General features: G+C 46.5%; 1 protein-coding gene across 1 annotated transcript in view; it reads right to left on the bottom strand.

Annotated features, from left to right (window-relative positions):
* LOC142312567 (uncharacterized) overlaps window positions 1-20,135 on the bottom strand; it is a 79,952-nt gene extending 59,817 nt beyond the window's left edge. The window contains exons 1-7 of the mRNA XM_075351559.1: window positions 20,079-20,135; window positions 18,596-18,745; window positions 7,522-7,698; window positions 7,316-7,439; window positions 7,101-7,168; window positions 6,301-6,418; window positions 171-1,455 (exon numbers count right to left, since the gene is read on the bottom strand). Coding sequence (XP_075207674.1) covers window positions 171-1,455; window positions 6,301-6,418; window positions 7,101-7,168; window positions 7,316-7,439; window positions 7,522-7,698; window positions 18,596-18,673 — 1,850 coding nt within the window. The 5' untranslated portion in view covers window positions 18,674-18,745; window positions 20,079-20,135. The remainder of the gene's footprint in view (window positions 1-170; window positions 1,456-6,300; window positions 6,419-7,100; window positions 7,169-7,315; window positions 7,440-7,521; window positions 7,699-18,595; window positions 18,746-20,078) is intronic.
* Window positions 20,136-21,572: the final 1,437 nt, after the last annotated feature.

Here is a 21,572-nt window from a genome sequence, read left to right as displayed (position 1 = left end):
TGCATGTGATGCTCCCATTGGGGCATGAGGCATTTTGGGTTACATCTTGACCTGGGTCCTCGTTATGAATAAGGTTTCTCCTCTGTGTGTGCGGTTTCTTAGATGTATATCAAAAGCTAATCTCGTTTTAAAACTCTTTTCTCATTTGGAACATGAATATTGTTTCTCACTTGTGTGTTTTCTGATGTCTAACAAGATCTGATTTAGTTGTAAAACATTTCCCACATTCTGAACATGAATATGGCTTCTCCCCTGTATGAATTTTCTTATGTCTGACAAGACCAGATTTCTCGCTAAAGTATTTTCCACATTCTAAACATGAATACGGCTTTTCACCTGTGTGTTTTCTTTGATGTATAACAAGAGCTTGACTTCTTTGAAAACATTCCTCACATTCTGGACATGAATACCGTTTCTCTCCTGTGTGAATTCTCTGATGACTAACAAGACTTGATTTACGTTTAAAATATTTACCACATTTGGAACATGAATACGGCTTCTCCCCTGTGTGAAGTCTTTTATGTTCAAACAAACCAGACCTATCGGTAAAACATTTTCCACATTCTAAACATGAATAAGGTTTCACCCCTGTGTGGGTTCTTACATGAATATCAAGAGCTATTTTTGTTTTGAAACCTTTTTCACATTCGGAACATAAATATGGTTTCTCCCCTGTGTGAATTTTCTGATGTATAACAAAATATGATTTATTTGGAAAACATTTTCCACATTCGGAACATGAATATGGCTTCTCCCCTGTGTGAATTCTATTATGTCTGACAAGAACAGATTTACTGATAAAACATTTTCCACATTCGGAACATGAATATGGCTTCTCCCCGGTGTGAATTCTATTATGTCTGACAAGACCAGATTTCTCACTAAAGCAGTTTCCACATTCTGAACATGAATATGGCTTCTCCCCTGTGTGAATCTTCTTATGTCTGTCAAGACCAGATTTCTTGCTAAAGCATTTTTCCCCTTCTGAACATGAATATGGCTTCTCCCCTGTGTGAATCTTCTTATGTCTGACAAGAACAGATTTTCTGCTAAAACATTTTCCACATTCTGAACATAAATATGGCTTCTCCCCTGTGTGTTTTCTTAGATGTACTACAAGATGTGATCTATTTGTAAAACATTTGTCACATTCGGAACATGAATACAGCTTCTCCCCTGTGTGTATTCTCTGATGTACAATGAGATTTGCTCTGGTGTTATAACATTTTTTACATTCTGAACATGAAAATGGCTTATTTCCTTTTAGACTTAGAGTTACTGGATATTTCATACCCCATCCGTGAATTTTACTTTGCTCTTCAGTCTGTGATGAAGCAGAAGATGAGGGTATATCTGTGACAATTGCATGTACGTCATGTGTATCTTGCAAGTTATCAGGATTTTCTACCTCTAAATCAGAAGTCAGATGTCCCTCTGCGCTCCCATTACAGTCATCTGCCAAAAATGTAATCTAATTTGATTATTTATGAATACGAAAAAAACAACCTATAAACACATGTTGCAATTTTACCAACATCAGTATGTCACACAAAAAACAACCCAAGCAACAGAAAATATAATTTTTATATATATATATATATATATATATATATATATATATATATATACACACACATACATACACATTAATATATATAGATATATATATATATATATATACACACACCGTATTTTTCGGACTATAAGACGCACCGGACTATAAGACGCACCCTGGTTTTAGAGGAGGAAAATAGGAAAATAAAACTTTAAGCAAAAAAATTTGGTCATGACACATTGTTATGGGGCGAGGATTTGCTGCTGACACTGTTATGGGGGTAATGTCCCCAAATTCTCTACTAAGGTACCCCATCCTGGTAATGATCCTCCTGCCTTGTATATGATCCTGCTATAAACCCCCATCCTGCTCATATACCCCCATCCTGCTTATATACCAGCATCCTGCTCATATTCCCCCATCCTATTCATATACCCCATCCTGTTCATATACCCCCATCCTGTTCATATTCCCCCATCCTGCTCATATACTCCCATCCTGTTCATATACCCCCATCCTGTTCATATACCCCCCATCCATCCTGCTCATATACTCCCATCCTGTTCATATACCCCCCATCCATCCTGCTCATATACTCCCATCTTGTTCATATACCCCCCATCCTGTTCATATAACCCCCATCCGTCCTGTTCATATACTCCCATCCTGTTCATATACCCCCCATCCATCCTGCTCATATACTCCCATCCTGTTCATATACCCCCATCCTGTTCATATACCCTCATCCTGTTCATATACCCCCATCCTGTTCATATACCCCCCATCCCTCCTGCTCATATTCTCCCATCCTGCTATATGCCCCCATCGTGCTCATATACTATCCTGGTATTTGGCCTGTATCCTATAGCACAGAGAAAAAAAACCAAACGTTTATACTCACCTTTTCCTCACTCCCTGCAGCCGATCATCTTCCTCTCTGCACCACTAACCTGTGTGTGTGTGTGTGTGTGTGTGTGGTGTGTGTGTGTGTGGTGTGTGGTGTGTGTGTGTGTGGTGTGTGTGTGTAGCCGTTCAGCTGACCGGCACAGATCAGCTGACTGGCACAGACAGGAAGACATCGCGTGCTGCGGGGGAACGGCTCCACACATGGGGACGGGTGAGTGTACTGATTCACTGCCCCTCGCGCTGATGATGACGCGCGGGGGGCAGTGAATACAGCCGCACATGATCACTCCAGGCTGTAATTGCCAGGGGTGATCATGTGGACCGGCTCTTTACTATGCGCGCGTCCCCGCTCGTCCTCCCGCCCACCTGTCAGCGCCGGCTTCTGCGCTGAGAAATGGGCTGGAGGATGGGCGTGCATATGTAATGAGCGGGCACACGTGGTCACAGCAGGCTGCTACAGCCTGCTCGTGCCCCCGATGACCCGCTCCACCGCAGCACCTCATTCCCTGCAGCCACAGTCGGACTATAAGACACACCCCCAACTTTGCCCCAACATTTGGGGGAAAAAAGTGCGTCTTATGGTCCTAAAAATACGGTATACATACATACACACATTAATATATATATATAAAACTATACAGGATTGGCATCACTGTGATTGTACTGATCTGAAGTCATATTTCAACTTCTTAGATATCATTAAAAAAAAACCAAACAAACGCAATTATGGGATTTGTTAACCACCCCCCCTTCCAGAACAAAGTACAGTAACGTGTCATTCAAAACTAAAACTTGTCCCAGCAAAACACAAGCCCTTATATAGCGATGTCTCCAAAAATATAGAAAGAGTTATGGCTCCTGAAAGAAGAGGCGAAAACAACAACAACAAAAAATGAATGGGTTGCACGGGGAAGAGTTTAAAGAAAGGGTTAATGAGGATATTATAGAATATAGAATGAGAATATGCAATTTAATTGGAATAATTGGGGTAGAGAATACACATTTCCCAGCTCTTTGTCTACATGGAATAAATTAGTTGCTGTGGTGCAATCATTTTTTTCATATATACATGTAATATTCCCATAGCCTGGCATAGAAGAGGGTAAGAAGATATTCAGCTCTTTTACCACCCTCCCGTATTTATGTCCACATATAATGTACAACACTGGGTATAAAGAATGTGAATATATAATATTAATATTTAACTTTTATTATTACCATTAATCAAATATAAATATTGTTAAAATGTCCCTATTCTTGACCAAGAAATCCCAGTTTGTGGGATGGGAGAGGACATGCCCAGTCCTCAATGTTAATTCCCAGTCTAATTAGGGATTATATTATCCCATATATAATGAGTGATAATATAATTAACACTAGAACTACTGAGGTAGTCATTTTGACTACTTTGCACCATGTATTTCTATATAGGTGTCACGAGTCTAGTAGTTCTAGTGTTAATAAGCAGCACTGTGCTCATGACACAAATTATTTTATAAGTAAAATGAAATAGACACTGAACAAAAATATGAAATGCAATATATATATATTTTTTTCTCCCATTTTTCATGAGCTGTACTGGCCTTTTTCTGTCAAATACTGTTCACAAATTTGTCTAAATCTGTGTGCCTAAAGGCCGCTTTACACGCTGCGATATCGTGACCGATATCGCTAGCGTGGGTACCCGCCCCCATCGGTTGTGCGACACGGGCAAATCGCTGCCCGGGCCCACAACATCGCGTGGACCTGTCACACTACTTACCTGCCTACCGACGTCGCTGTGACCGGCGAACTGCCTCCTTTCTAAGAGTGGCGGTTCGTTCAGCGTCACAGCAGCGTGACTGAACCGCCGCCCAATAGAAGCGGAGGGGCGGAGATGAGCGGGACGTAACTTCCCGCCAACCTTCTTCCTTCATCATTGCCGGCGGCCGCAGGTAAGGTGAGGTTCCTCGTTCCTGTGGTGTCACACATAGCGATGTGTGCTGTAGCAGGAGCGACGAACTACTTCGTACACCGATCAGCAGCGATATTTGAGAATGGACCCCCATGTCACCGATGAGCGATTTTGAACGTTCAAAATCGCTCATAGGTGTCACACGCAATGACATCACTAAAGCGACCGGATGTGCGTCACAAATTCCGTGACCCCAACGAGATCGCTCGGGCGATGTCGCAGCGTGTAAAGCCCCCTTCCTGGTGAAAGACCTGGCTAGTTTCCTGCCAGCGTTGAGAAACATGTGATGGTGTCTCCGCAGGCCTTCTTGCTTTGAATATTTCCCAGGGGGCATTGCTCTAGAATCACTGCGTTGAGAAACACGTGATGGTGTCTCCGCAGTGGTGGATGTTGATCTCCCTAAGGTCAACCATCCTTCCTCACATAAAGCCCGCTTTAAGCTGGCCAAAATAAAGGGCCACTGTAAAATGTGCAGTTTTCCAGTAACTGAAGGGGATTTGGAGGAGGAGGAGGGGCAGAAAACCAGTCAGTGACCATTATTTGCCTCACGCAGTGCAACATATCTCTGCATAGAGTTGATCAGGTTGGTCATTGTGGCTGTGGATTGTTGGTCCTCTCCTCTTCAATGGCTGTGAAGTTGCTGGATATTGGCAGGAACTTGTCCTCGCTGTCGTATTCGCCGATACAGAGCCCCAAACATGATCAATGGGTGACCTGTTCGGTTAATGTGCTGCCATACAAGAACTGTGATGTTTTCAGCTTCCAGGAATTGTGCACAGATCCTTGCACCATGGGGCCGCACATTATCATCTACATCATGAGGTGATGGTGAAAGAACAAAAATGGCCTCAATATCTCATCATGGTGTCTCTGTACATTCAAAATGGCAACAATAACTCGTAAAATGCACCTGTGTTCGTTGTCTGTAATATACGCCCGTCCATACGATAACCCCACTGCCACGATGGGCTTCTATAATCACAGCGGTGACATCAGCAAACCGCTCATCCACATAGCGCCGTACACACAGTCTGCCATCTGCCCTGTACAGTGAAAACCGGGCTTCATCCGTGAATCGAATGTGAGCATTTGCCAACAAAAGTCAATTACGATGACGCTCTTAAGTCAGGTGGAGACCTCCGATGAGGACAACGAGCAGCAGATGAGCTTCCCTGAGATGGGCTCTGATAGTTTGTGCAGAAATTCTTTGGTTTTGCACTGATTGTTGCAGCTGCTGTCCGGGTGGCCGGTCTCAGACGCTCCTGGAGGTGAAGATGATGGATGTGGAGATCCTGGCCTGCTACGATTACACATGTTCAGCAGTTGTGAGGCCGGTTGGCTATTCTGACAAATTCTCTGAAATGCCTTTGCAGACGACTTATGGTAGAGAAATGTACATTAAATTCACAGGCAACAGCTCTGGTGACATTCCTGCAATCAGCAGCCAACTGCACGCTCCATCAACAATTTCAACATCTGTGGCATTGTACTATGTGATAAAACTGCATATTTTACAGTGGCCTTTTATAGTGGCCAGCCTCTGGCACACCTGTGCAATAATCATGCTGTCTAATCAGCACCTTGATATGTCATACCTGTGAAGTGGATGGATTATCTCAGCAAAGGAGAAGTGCTCAGTAACACAGATTGACACAAATTTGTGAACAACATTTGAGAGATAAAGGTCTTTTGTACATAAAAAGAGTCTTAGATCTCGGAGTTCAGCTCATAAAAAAAAAATAGGAGAAAAAAAAAGTTTATATTTTTAGTGAATCTGGTGAAAGTGAGATCTGGTGAGAGATTCACTTTACGAATTTCAACATAAAGCTGCTGCATCCAGTGGAGAAGAGGAATATGTTATCTGCATTCAGTGGCCACTACTCACCGGAGCCGTCGTCTGTCGGAGTCTCCTTACACTGCTCGTCACCCCTCACATATTTCTCCTCTTCTTCCATTATATCTGTAGTAGGAAAATGGTCCAGAACTTCATCCCGATTCACAAGCTGTGAAAGAAATGTGCTAAAAAGTGACTGGATACTTCACATGGAATGAATAGATTCTTAAAGTGTTATTCCCCCAAAACAGCAAGTTATCCCCTATACATTGTAGTTTTGCGGGGGTCCGACTCCTGGGACACCAAATCCAGAAATCCTGTGAATGCAGCCCATCCTGAAAAGAGCGAAGGTGCGCATGCTCTGCTTCTGCTCCATTCATTGTCTATAGGACTGATGTAAACAGCCGAGCGATGCACTTCCAAGTCCCACTGACAATGAATGAAGCGAAGGTTGAGCATGCGCACCAAGGCTCTTTTCAGGAAAGGGCTGAAGAGCCACATTCTTGGTGTCACAAAGCCCCAATCTCAGGATCAATGTATAGACCAGTGGTCAAACCGCCAGTGATCAAGTCATTTCATATTCCAAGGACAGGGAATAACGTGTTTTAGTAACATCCCTTTCATTAGCAGGACAACCGAAGCTCACATATTTGCCATATAAATCCAACTGGTCAGTTCCTTTTCCCAACATTTTCCGCAGGCAGAGACTTGTGAGAAGATTCAGACCCCATGTAACGTCTGTGGTCAGCTGCCTTCTCCGCCATGTATAAATCATATAATAATGCTGGATGGCAGAACACGACCTGCACAGCCTCCTACATATCAGATCCCTACAACCTCCTCCCACCGACCTGATGATCCTGTGACCAGTCCTGAGCTCCGGGATGTCTCTCTGGTGTCGTCCTCTTACTGCTTCTTACTGTAGGAGACACATAAGTAAATATATATATGTATGTACTTAATTTTCATCTGTCTGAAAGTTTTTTTCTTCAGTGGCTTGTCAACTTTAAAGATTTCCTTAGAGTGACCAATCCCTTTAACAGATGTGTGTATTTAGTCCTATTACCTGGTGATGTGCGGGGTTGATTCTCCTCCATCATGACGTCCTTGTACTGATCCTTGTGACCTTCTAGATACTCCCACTCCTCCATGGAGAAATAGACGGTGACGTCCTGACACCTTATAGGAACCTGACACATACAATGATACAGTCATCCCCCGATCCCTTCATAGCGTTACTGTATAATGTCCCAGCATTCCCAGCAGTGTCACCTCTCCAGTCAGCAGCTCAATCATCTTGTAGGTGAGTTCTAGGATCTTCTGGTCATTGATGTCCTCATGTATCCGGGGGTGTGGTGGAGACTTTGGGATTGGGTTTAGGGTTCCTCCCAATCCCTCAGACCCCGGGGCCTGACAGCGATCACTAGAGATCTTCACCAATATGTAATCCTGTGTATGGGGAGACACATTAATAAATCTCACTACAGACATTTCTATAGTTCAATCAATTACAATGCTGCTTAAACGTTTGTGAACCCTTCAGAATTTTCCATATTTCTGCATAAATGTAACCTAGAATTACATCACATTTTCATAGAAATCATAAAAATAGATAATCAAATAAAATAAAGGAGTAAAAAATAGTTGCTTACTGGTAATTGGGTTTTCCAGACCCACAACCGCACCAAGGAGAGACATGATCCACCCCAAGGGCAAGAAACCCCCTTTTTTCCCCGAACCCTGTGGTCAAGCAGTGTAACACACCACCTCCAAGAAACAGAAAAAATAGAAAGAGGAAGGGAAAATAAAGGCTGTGGTCATGGGTCTGGAAATCCCAATTACCAGTAAGTAATTTTCTATTTCCCCTTCCTCACGACAGCACCAAGGAGGGAAATCCTCTAGGGAGGGAGCACAACATTCAAAACGTATCTCCCATAGCAAATTTCATTGAAACACCAATCCAACCTGATGTGCCTAAAAAATGGAAGGTGAAGACCATGTGGCTGCCGCACAAAATTTGTTGAAGAGAGGCTTCTGCTCTCTCCACCCAAGAAGTGGATACAGCCCTAGTGGGGTGAGCTTTCACTTTTTTTTGAAGGGGGGGGGAGAGGGGTAACTATAGGTCTCTCAAAGGATTGGAAACCACTGAAGTGTATAGGGAGGCTCTGCCTTTTAAAGCTTTAGGTCTCCTGTGTTTGGGGCAGATCCTGTCTCTTTTTGGTGATGTTGTGGGTAAGGGAAAAAATTAGATTTTGTTTCTTTAAATGAAGAAAATTATTCAATATCACGTGTGTTGAGGATAAGAATTGAGTAAACTGAAATACTTAAATTCAGCCATTTCACAGACCCAGATACTTAGGTTAGTTGATGTAAACTAACATATATATTTATGAATGCTCTTGTTTTTACTAACACATATATTTATATTCAATGATTTTCCTTCATACAATATGTAAGCACATGTAACAAAGATGGTTCCTACATCCTGGACAACACCCAAAGATGATGAGCACATGGGAAGCAGCTGAAGTTTGGAACAACCAATCCAGTAGAGACTATGCAAATTGCTACACACTGTGAGCCCGACCCGCGATATTTGACTGCACTATATTTTGTCTACACCCTTTTCTTATCTAGAACTATAAAGGCTTTGTGAAAAAATAAACGAGCAGAATCACACTGGCGTCCGTCATGGAACAAAGCTCATAACTGATCCAGAGTCAGTTGTTATTCTTTCTCGCGTACACACATAACATTATAATCTGAACACGGCAGTCAGACCTTAAGGGACCCCTTGTAGTCTCACCTCAACACGTGTATACGTAAGTGGCAACAATACGTGAACCTTTAGGATTAGCAGATAATTTGATAGTGAAATAAAAATCTGGTGTTATCAATCAATAGAGTGACAATTAGGTGTTCTATTTAAAGAGCAGGGATCTATCAAAGTCTACAACATGTTTCTGGAAATGTATCAAAAAAGATTTCCGAGAGGGGGGCGTGGCTTGACATGGCCGAGTGAGGACGTGCACCTTCCCAGCTCTACAGCACTTCCAGCATAATCCACCGGCATCCGATCATTAAGATAGGCAAGACCGGCACCAAACAATCCAGGGCACGCTCCTCTACCCGCACGGGCCCCCAGAGGAGCGACAACATCATTCCTTACCTGTCAGGAGCGAGGAGCTTGTCAGCCGAGGCTCCCATGCGGCCTGCTCAGGAGACAGAGCCAGGGGAGGCGGCTGATAACCACGCGGCGGGGGAGACAGGAACCTGCCACCATCCGGAGCCAGCCGAGGTCACCGTGGAGAGGGGTGAGTGCCGGGATACCCCGGGAGGAACCCCGATCCCGGACCCTAGGGGACACCATGCAGGGGAACTGCCATCACAAGATGGCCGATGGAGCCAGCAGAAGGCCGCACTGCCACATGGATCCCTGCAGGGAGAAGCATCAGGTGGCTCCTATAGGGGGGAGGGAGACCCACGTGAAGCGCTGCTTACCCGGGCAGCTCCTACATGTGACTCTATCTCTGCTAGATCACAGTGTGGGGGAAGCACTGGAGTGCTGAGTGAGGCCTATACAAGTACACAAGTGGGTGCACAAGCTGACAAAAGTCTCCCCTCCCCCCAGCTCATAGATGACACAGAGGCACCAGTGTGGGCATTACTGAGGGGGATCCCCACCTCCAGCAATTCACTTCAGTGGTCGTCGGGTTCTTTCTGGGCAGGCAGCCCCCCCAGGGCCCACACATATTGCCAGAAACACTGCTCCATTTTGTTTTGGCGGGCCCTAACCCGCAGCAGCCTGCTCCACAGCAGACAGCGCTTGTTTCCTTGAGGGAGGGGCACCACATGTCCAGTACACCACAATGGACTCTCTATGCAACTCCATGTGGCCCTTACCAGGTGGGACCCCCTCTGCCCCCTCCAATGACCCCGGTGGGAGATGACAGGCCGGCCTCATTGGCGGATCTCCGCACGCTTCTTCAGGCGATACCTACTAAAAATGATATAATGGCCTTGGGAAACCAGGTTGTGGCGGAGTGCAAGCAGGAATTTGCACAATTCCGATCAGATCTTTCATCTCTCACATCCAGAGTAGATGATCTCTCTTGAGCCCAAGATTCTAATACTGCTTCCATACAAGTGTTGCAAACTAAGCTACAATCCAAGCAACTGTTTTCTCTACAACAAAATATTGATGACCTGGAAAATCGAAACAGGAGAAATAATCTCCGTGTAAGGGGCTTGCCCGAATCCATCGCTCCAGCGGACATTCCCTCAGTTTTGATCTCCATCTTCAACAATCTTCTCAAACGTCCACCTGGAACCAGGATCGAGCTTGATAGAGCTCACAGGGCGCTCCATCCCATAGATCCAGAGGACCTCAGACCAAGGGACATTGTGTGCCGTGTTCACTTCTATGGACTTAAAGAAGCCATCCTGCAGGCGGCTAGAAAGAAATCCAGCCCTACCTATAATGGGAAGCCGATAAGGATCTTACTGGACTTGTCCAGACATACCCTGGCCCAGAGAGCGGCCCTTAAACCTCTGCTGGACTCCCTGAGAGAGAGGGGGATCCAGTTCCGGTGGGGCTTTCCCTTCTCCCTGTTGGTCTGCAAAGGTTCTATAAATCATGTCCTGCTTTCCCCGGAGGACTTGCCAGCATTTTTTTCCAGACTGGACCTGTCAACTATGACTCTCCCCCTTTGGCCCAACACTCTGCTTCGTCCCTGGCACCTGGGGAGGAGCTCTGGGCCACCCAAGAATCCAATAGCCCGTGAGCAGATGACGGGCCTGCCGCAGAGGGTGGACCGGCCTGGAGAGAGGAGGCACCCGCGTTCGAGTCCCCAGAAGTCTCGAGACCAGACCTGAGTGGACTATTCGTGCCCAACAGAAGGCTGACTGGTGGCCTGGGCATCCTCCGAGTAAGCCCAACTGCCCCATACCTGGGAGGAGGATTATAGGGGGAGAAGACCTGAGACCCATATGCGGCCCTTGGACGATTAATGTTTTTTCTTTTTAGGTTATTTGCACAGAAGTTCAAGTATTAATTGTTTACTTGGATGCCGGTGCTTTATATAGTATCATCCGTTTACTAGTGCTTACTGTTTTTTTCCTTTACAGGAGCTGTTCTCATGTTATGCCTTGCCATTTTTACCCCCACATAGGTCGGGAACCTCTGCCCTGCCAGTTTGTGTTGGGCATGCTCCCATGGTGCGCAATTGAGCACCTTGAGTTAAGCGCAGAGACTGTCCCTCTGCTTGTTTGTGTTTTCTTTGTTTTCTCATCTTTTGTTTCTTTTCCACTTTTTCTTTCCTTTGCTCGCTCTAGCCACGGGCATCCTCCGCTAAGGCCACGACCCAGTCTATATACGAGTGCAGAACCCCGATTCTGTCACAAATGGCAAATTTGAAAATTGCCTCTTTCAACGTGAAAGGTTTCAACAAGCCGGAGAAAAGGGCACAGATCTTGTATCACCTCCACAAACGTAAGATACATTTAGCTTGTTTTCAGGAGACCCACTTTAAGACCAATCATTCCTCTAAGATTAAAAACAAATATTACCCTACTTGGTTTTTCTCCAATAACCCAGAGTCACGTTCAAAGGGGGGTGGCGATTGCAGTGCATAGATCGCTCCCCCATCAAATCCTGGATCTCAAAATAGATGAGGGGACCCGTTACGTTACCCTGTCATTGTCCCTGGGTGACCATATTTTTACGGTTATTAATGCATATGCCCCTAACCAAAATCAGGATCTGTTTGTCACCGGCCTGGTAGATACCGCCCTCCCCTTGGTGAGAGGTACGGTACTTCTGTGTGGGGATTTAAATGTGACACTGGACCCGGCGCTAGATAAATCTAAGGGTAAATCCAGTCTCTCCTATATATTTATCAAGCGGATTAGGAGGTCATTATTACATCTACAATTATTCGATGCGTGGCGAATACAGCACCCCTCAGAGAGGGACTATAGTTTTTATTGACACCCACAGGATTCTTACAGCCGCCTGGACTACATCTTGGCTCAGCATGTTGCGCTGTCCTGGCTCTCATTCACGAGGATCGGAAACATCCTGTGGTCGGACCATGCCCCGGTGTTTTGCTCCATACGTGTTCCCTCCTTTACAAGGACGATGGGGTCGTGGCGGCTGAACAAATCCTTGCTCCTGGACGAGCCCTGTGCCTCGAATATACGTGCTTCTATTTCCAATTTTAGGGCGGATCACATGTCGGACACCATGGCACCCACTCTCAAGTGTGAGGCCTTCAAGTGCGTCCTACGGGGAGTATTAATTAAACATGGTGCGAGGATTAAAAGAATGAGAGCCCAGACTATAAAAGATGCCTTACAGAAGGTCACAAACCTAGAACTCCTTCACAAGCGGGCACTGAGTACTTCCACTTTGAGAGCGCTTCTGGGGGCGCAACTGGAGGTTAAGAAACTGATGGACTCAGCATTCAGTCATATTATCCAAATAGGTAAAAGTCGATTCTATGAATTCGGGGACAAACCAGGTAGAATGTTAGCCAATGCGATACGGGCCAAAAAGGCAACATCTCTTATATCTTGTGTCAAAAATTCCCTGGATAAGTTGGTGCACACTACACCCGATATCGCGGGTGCCTTCTACAACTATTATTCTAAGCTCTATAACCTGACCCCGCCTCCTGTGGTCCCCGGTGATGAAAGGCATTCCCCCCACTCCCCATTTAAAAAACTGTCTAGAACCATAATTGATGATTTGGAGGCCCAGTTTGGGTTGGAGGAACTCTTGCAAGTCATTCGGGACACACTTGCAAATAAGAGCCCAGGCCCGGATGGCCTGACAGCTAAATTTTATAAAGCCTTTCCGGAACTTCTCACCCCTCTATTGCTGGAATCCTTTAACTCTATTTCGGAGGTTGCATCCTTTCCGGCTGATTCCACGTTAGCACACATTATGGTCATCCCTAAGACAGGGAAAGATCCGAACACATGTGGGAACTACAGGGAGATTTCCCTACGTAATGTGGACCTTAAATTTTATGCCATATTATTGCTAACAGACTGAATCCCCTCCTACCGGACTTGATACACCCGGATGAGGTGGGCTTTGTCCCTGGAAGAGAAGCCAAGGACAACACCCTGAAAACCCTGGACATCATCCATTATGCTCATATTAAGGAAATGCCACTCATGATACTGTCACTGGACGCCGAAAAGGCCTTTGACAGAATATCATGGGACTCTCTCTCACAAACCTTGCACCACCTGGAGTTGGGCCCCAACCTCACTTCTAAAATATTGGCACTTTATCGCTCCCCGTCAGCACGTATAAAAATTAATGGTACTTTGTCCACCCCTTTACTATACGCAATGGGACCCGACAGGGATGCCCCCTATCCCCCTTATTATACATGCTGGTGATGGAGCATTTGATGGCGGCCCTTCGGACCAACTCGGATATTCGGGGAATCAAAATAGCGAATAGTGAATATAAATGTTCGGCATTCGCCTATGACCTTCAGATCTATCTTTCCAACCCTTTGGTTGGGCTCCTTGTGTTGATGTCCGAGCTGGAGTGATTTGGGAGGTGGCCCGGTTTCAAAATTAATCTTGACAAATCGGAGGCTCTAAACGTGACCCTGCCCTGGAGTCAGGTTTCCTCGTTGCGGTCCGGTTTTCCCTTCAGATGGCCCCGTGGCGATAGTATTGGTTACCTGGGTATTACTATTCCGTCTGACCTCTCCAGGCTGTTCTCCCTTAATTTCCAACAATTCATTACTAGGCTGGAAAAGGATCTGGCAGCGTGGCATCGGTGGGCCTTGTCCTGGTTTGGCAGGGTTGGTGCACTTAAGATGACTGTACTTCCTAGACTATTATATCTCCTGCAGACGGTGCCGGTTCATGTCCCCGCGTCGTTTTGGCGCAAAGTTCAGCAATTATTCATCCAATTTATATGGTCCAAGGGCCCTCCTAGAATTCGGGGAGCGGTTCTGACCCGCCCGAAGGACGCGGATGGCCTGGGGCTACCGGACTGAAGGAGGTATCATCTAGCGGCAGCCCATGCGAGGGTTCTTGACCTGTTGCGTGGCAGAGGCTCCAAGTTATGGGTAAGCATTGCTCACGATGCATGCACCTTGTCATTACCAACCTTCCCTTGGACCTGGCCCTTTCTGAACAAAAACTAACTCATGGTGGTTTATAGTGTGAAACAGACCTTACGAACCCTGCATGCTCCCGGGGGGGAAAAATACTTTGATCCAACAACTGGGCCCGCTGATGCCAATAACCGATAACCCGAAGTTCCCCCCGGGTGCGTCTAATGCCCTTTTCCTGGGTGGTACCAGACAGGCCCCTTTGCGTATGCTTCACGTGGCACCCCAGGGGACAGTTCTCCCACTCACTCTGGTTTTGGGGGACCGCCCGCTGAGGCCACGCTATCATTTTGAGTATGCACAGCTTCAGCACTTCCTTTCATCTGCTAGTCAGTCACACGAGCCCACACAATCTATGTCACCCTTCGAAAATCTATGTACCTCGGTTCCCAGCCCCAAACACGCTATTTCGAGCATCTATAAGTTACTATCAACGATTCGGTCCACCTTCCTCCCTTTTGCAGAGCTTGGGAGAATGAGCTTGGACAGGTGTTCTCTAGAGAACAATGGGACCGCTATTTCCATCTATCCCACAAGTCAGCGGCCGCCACCAGGTCCCAGGAGACAAGTTATAAAGTTGTCTCAAGATGGTATAGGGTTCCCCTCCTTGCTCCACAGGTGGTGCCCGGGGGTCCCAGATGTGTGTTGGCGTTGCGAACAGCAGGAGGGTACTATGACCCATATATGGTGGTCATGTATGGTCTTGGCTGATTTCTGGGACAGTGTCTTGAGAGCGATCCAGGAGATTTCGGGGGTGGCGGTGCCCAGACGACCCAAGGCCGTTCTCCTATATATGTTCCCACTGCCAAAAAAGATATATAAACAATCGCTACTCAGGCATCTCCTTCAACATGCAAGACTGTTATACCTCGCCACTGGAAGACCACCGAGTCGCCTTCTGTGGAGGAATGGATAAGTGAGGTGGACATAATTTACAGGATGGAAAGAATTCTGGCCCAATCTCGTAATGATGTGGAGACCACCGCTACGAAGTGGTTCCATTGGGAATCTTTCCTGACTAGTCCTGGTTTCTAAAACGCGAGACAGAGTGTGACACGCACTCGGGAGAACAGAGTAATATTTTCCTGAGTGCTCTTTAATTATGGGTCTTGGACCGGACGGGTAGGGGTGTTCGTGGCATATCTCTCTCCTTCTTTATTATTCTGCCTTCCTTCTTCACTCTTTCCTTATCTCCTTTGTTCTTTTCTTAAGTGATTCCTGCCTCTGTTGCAGTGGAGGATCGAGGGAAGAGATTGTGGGACTCGGATACGTTCGCTGCAAGTCAAATGTATATAATATGATCGCCTGAGTTGCAAGACTATGTGATTTACTGACTATAGATTGTTATTAATGGTACCATGCTGCTATTTTCTCTATTTTTGCATGTCAATGATTGGAATTGCTTTTGTTATAAAAACCAATAAAAATGTTAAATTTCAAAAAGATTTCTGAGGATCTCAGAAGAGTTGTTTATTGTCTTCAGGATTGAAAAGGTCATAAAACTATTGCTAAACAGTTTGGACTCCACCAATCCACAGTCAGACAATTGTGCAGAAAAATGGAGGAGATTCAAGACCAACAAAAATCAAGGTGTATAACAATCCACGAGGTCTCAAAGGAACCCAAGGTAACTTCAAAGCAACTAAAGGCCTCTCACACATTAGATAATGATAAAGTTCATGCGTCCACAATCCGATAATATTGAAAAACAAATAGTGTGCATAGGAAGATTGTAAGGAGAAAGTCGGGACAAGATAAAAAGTATACTGGAAAAAAGTCTTCTGGACAGCCAAGACTAAAGCGGGCTTTACACGCTGCCACATCGCTAGCGATGTCGCGAGCGATAGTGTCGCGGGCGGAGGGGCCGTGCTCGCTACGCTCGGGTCCGGGGCTGCTGCTGCTCGGTGGCTCGAACGATGGCCGGACCCGGGGACTCGAGCAGCGCTCCTCGGCCACGAGTGAAAAGGGGGTGGTTTGTTTAGCGAGATAGTTCATGACGCCACCCACGGGTCGTGGTGATAATGGGCACCACCGCTGCTGATGACGGGGATCCCGAGAGCGATGGTAGGGAGCAGCTAGGATGTTGGTTCCCCCTCCGTGGGTAGGGGTTGGTGATCCCGGGGCCCAGTGGTGTAACGGGGAGGCTGGATGGCTGGGGTGCAGGGGTGCAGGGGCAGCGCGGCGCGGTGCTGGATGGCACTGTTGTACTCACTCAGACACAGATGCAAAGAGTCTCTGGTAAACCAAACGGCTGGATGGACGGGTCCCGCAGCCGGCTGCAGTGTTTGTGCTCTCCCCGGACAGGGTGATGGTGGCTGTCTTTCCCTGCACCTTGTTAGAATGTTCTGACTCCTGTGGTTGCCCACCGGTAGTCCGCTCCCCGGCGTATAGGTACCGAAGGAGCCCGTTTTGCCCGCAGGCTCTGGCCCTTGGATCTCTAGCCTATGGCGGTAGCTGTGTATCCTCACGGTGTGGACTGTTGCCTTCTGTCGGGTCTTGGTTGTTAGGAAACCCCTGGGGTTCCGGTCACACTCGGATTTGACTGTTGTCGGCGGCTCCAAGCCTAGTCCGATGGCCCTGCCTTTGTGCTTAGATTCACTCCACTCCCCGGCTCGGTACCGGCGGGCCACCGCCCGACCCCGGTCCTACGGTTCCGCAGAGATCCACTAACTCCTGCAGACGGCCACCACCCTCTGCCAACCTTGCTGTCAGTGCCTGGGCTCCGACCCAGACACTTGCAGTTTCTACTCCTCACACTTTCACCTCCAAAACGAATCTGACACTTTTCCCACCTCCAGGCCTGTGAACTCCTCGGTGGGTGGGGCCAACTGCCTGGCTCCGCCCCACCTGGTGTGGACATCAGACCCTGGAGGGAGGCAACAAGGGTTTTTGTTTGACTGGTGTGGCTATCCAGGGGAGGGGGTGTGTATGGTGTTATGTCTGTGACTACTTGGCTAGTCCAGGGCGTGACAATAGCACCTGCCCACGTCGGTGGCGTGTCACGGGGTGAATTACCTGTTCACCGACGTCACTGTGGCCGCCAAACAATCTCTCCTTTAAGGGGGCTGTTCGTTCGGCGTCACAGCAGTGTCACTAAGCGGCCACCCAATAGAAGCAGAGGGGCTGAGATGAGCGGCCAGAACATCCCGCCCACCTCCTTCCTTCCTCATTGCCGGCGGCCACGGGTACGATGTCGTTCCTCATTCCTGCGGTGTCACACATAGCGATGTGTGCTGCTGCAGGAAAGACAAACAACCTGCGTTCCAAATGAGGAACGATTTTTTGAAAATGAACGACGAGTACACAACGACTGATTTGACACCTTTTTGCGATCATTACTGATCGCAAAAAGGTGTCACACACGACGACATCGCTAACGAGGCCGGATGTGCGTCACCAACACCGTGACCCCGACGAGATCTCGTTAGTGATATCGATGTGTGTAAATCGGTCTTTAGGCCTCTTTCACATGTCCTTGATTCCGGTACGTGTGGTGTGCATTTCCACAAGTACCAGAGACACGGACACACATAGATTTATTAAAATCAATGGTTCTGCGCACAAGTTCGTGTTTTCACAAGGACCGTGTGTCCGTGTGGAGCACAGACGTGCTCTACATGGCAACATGTCTATTTTTGTCCAACAGCTCAGGTGTCACACTGATGTGATCCATGTGACTTCAGTGTGACCCGTCCCAGAGAAAACACGTGTCACATAAAAATAAAAAATTTTTAGACTTCCCTGTATTTGGTGCTGCTGTCTCTGCTGTTGCTTCCGGGCTCGCTCATTATGCTCATGCATATTCACTGTACTCACAGCGAACCCAGAAGTAACAGCAGCGCTGGGGACAGGTAAGTATACTAGCTCATGCTGCCCGTGTGCTATCCGGATATCACATGGATAGCATACGGAAAACATACACAAAGACACATGCACATACATATGCACCTACAGCATGGACCGTGCAAACTATTTGTGTTTTGCACGGACATGTGAAAGAGGCCCAAAATAGAGAATTGTGGTTCATATGAGAAACATTATGTCTAGAGAAAGAAAATGTGAAAGTGTATTGTAGTTTTAGGTAAAATTTATGCAGAGATATGGCAAATTCTGAAGAGTTCACAAACTTTCAGGCACCACTGAATGTCCATCTCTTATTCCCATAGATAATAATGTAATGTGAGGTCACCAGAACCTCTCACCTCTCCAGTAATCCGGAAGAGGATCTCCAGGGTGAGGTTTATTATCCTCTCCACCATCTTGTCTCTGTCCTTATTCATCCTTGATGGGTCAATCAGGAAAATTATGTTACCAGGAAGATCTTCACGGAGAGGATCCTAGCTTGTTGGAATCTGAAAGGAAAGAAGATGAGCCGGAGTAAAATCATCCAAAAATCCCAATGTAAAAATACAATTACTAAGGATAAGAAGGGGAAACATGTTATTCACATCCCGGGAAGGAGTCCTCACATGAGCTCCTTCAACATGTGGCAGATGACGGCTGTATTTAACAGCCAACATTTGTTACTAACAGCCGCCATTTAAATATAACCCATCAGCTCCCATCGTACATTATAGAGTAACACATAATTCAACGCGTACCAAAAGGATTGAGGGTCATTTTTGCAAGCTTACAATCTAAGATGGTTTAGCCATCGCTACAATAAATAGGGGCATTTAACTAATGCACATGAACCAGTCATCATCCGATATCTGTACCCTGGAGTGGAATGATCGCGGTCGCAGGGACGCAACTGTGACTGGGCCCGGGTGTGCTGGGGACCCACCGGCCCCACCCCCTTCTTCAGCTGGATGAGCTCACGTCTGCACATCCAGTTGAAATGCATCGCAGTGCAAAGACCCGTCGGGTTTCTGTACTGGGATTCACGCTGCTGGCCAAACAGAAACCGCAAGCTTTCATTAGTGTCCAGTGACTGAGGGCGGGACATGGCATTGACATCATGCATTGCAATTGCACCGACTCTGATGAAAGCTGTTGGCCACCGTGCGCTGCCTAAACAAGAGGATGCTGTGCGCCATAGGAGCCAGACAGGGCGAGTACAATGTTGTTTTTTGCATTAGACAGAACGAACACATATTTACCAGGATGGGGACATATATACCAGGAGAGGGACAGTATATACCAGGAGGGGCCCAGCAGGGGGACAGTATACAGCAGGAGGGGAATAGTGTACACCAGGAGGGGGGCAGTAGATACCAGGAGGGGCCTAGTATTGCGACATATATAGCAGGATGGGGAATTTTTTTTTACCAGGATGGGGTTATATATACACCAGGATGTGGGCTAGAATGGGGGACATATATATCAGGATGGGGAACATATATACTAGGATGGGGACAAACAGTATATAACAGGATGGGGGACATACTTATCAGGATGGGGGATATTACTACATAATGGGGGAAAACTCGCATGTCTGTATAGGATTTAGAACACTAAATGTATATATACATACGTCTGACCAACATAAGAGGTTGGGGCGTAATCTACCTCTAGGTACGCCACTGTCTGTACCCATAAAGATACAAAGTGCATGTGTGTGAAAAAGATGATAAGATGATAAGAGGAAGTGTGTGTTTTTTGCATGGACGTGTGAAACAGTCCTTAAAGCGCCACTCCAGAGTTAAAATAAAAAAAACTTACAACCTGGGAATCTGCACTCACCTCCGCCACCTGCAGAGCCGCACACTGGAGAATACGCTGCTCTGTGCTTACAGGACCTGCGGTGATGTCACCAGCATGTGATCAGTCACATGTGTGGGAGGAGTCAGGGGTCACATGACCAGGAGGCTCAGCGTGTGCTGCACTGCAGTGCTGGTTGTCATGGTGCTGGATCTCACTTTCCTGCTGCTGTTCCTATATTAATTTCCTCACTTATAGGCCCTTTCAGACGTTCGAGTGTAAACAGGTACAAGCCACACGTACCGGTATGGTCATCCGTGTGACATCCGTGTGACTGGTACCGGCAAGAAACACATGATACTGAAATGAATGTTTTTTTAATGTGTAAAATATGTGCAAAGCCTGAAATATTATAGATATATAAAAAGAGATAAAATAGATAGAGGGATATAAATAAAGAAAATAAAAACATATAAAATAGACATAAAGAAAGGACAGATAGAATAGCTCATTAGATATAGCGATAGTTAGCTTATCCAGCTGTTTGACAGTATTTTATTTTTTAATTTAAAAAATTATGCTGAGGGGTCCCCTCCTTTTTCATATCCAGCACAGGAACAGCAGCAGCTGCAGGATGCAACCACCAGCTGTCTGCTGTACCTTGACTGGCTATTAATAGTAGAGGGGATCCCACGCGTATTTTCTTTATATATATATATATACACACACCATATTTTTTGGACTATAAGACGCACCGGACCATAAGACGCACTCTGGTTTTAGAGAAGGAAAATAGGAAAATAAAATTTTAAGCAAAAAATGTGGTCATGACACGTTGTTATGGGGCGAGGATCTGCTGCTGACACTATTATTGAAGTAATGTCCCCAAATTCTCTACTAAGGTACCCCATCCTGGTAATGATCCTCCTGCCTTGTGTATATATATGTCCTGCTATATACACCATCATCCTGCTCATATACCCCCATCATCCTGCTCATATACCCCCCATCATCCTGCTCATATACCCCCCATCATCCTGCTCATATACCTTCATCATCCTGCTCATATACCCCCATCATCCTGCTATATACGCCATCATCCTGCTCATATACGCCATCATCCTGCTCATATACCCCCATCATCCTGCTATATGCCATCATCCTGCTCATATACCCCCATCTTCCTGCTCATATACCCCTATCATCCTGCTCATATACTCCCATCCTGCTATATGTCCTGCAACCTGTGGCACAGAAAAAAAAAAATAAACATTTACACTCACCTTTCCTCGCTCCACGCAGCAGCGCTCCTCCTCCATCTGTGCCGGCAGCGCTGTGTAGAGCCGGCCACGATCCCTGCAGCATTGCGATGTCCTCCTGTCTGTTACGGAGCGGCTGTGTGGATAATATTTGTGGGGTTGATGCCAGTTCTAATTCTGATCTGCTGTAATTCAATTAGGGGGGCCCACATCGATCCCATACTGCTGGCACTTTCAATGGAGAACAGAACGTTCCTCATTGATTGTAAGAGCAGCC

Source organism: Anomaloglossus baeobatrachus, chromosome 5, assembly GCF_048569485.1.
Source record: "Anomaloglossus baeobatrachus isolate aAnoBae1 chromosome 5, aAnoBae1.hap1, whole genome shotgun sequence".
Taxonomy (NCBI): domain Eukaryota; kingdom Metazoa; phylum Chordata; class Amphibia; order Anura; family Aromobatidae; genus Anomaloglossus; species Anomaloglossus baeobatrachus.
This window is presented reverse-complemented; position numbering and strand designations above follow the sequence as displayed.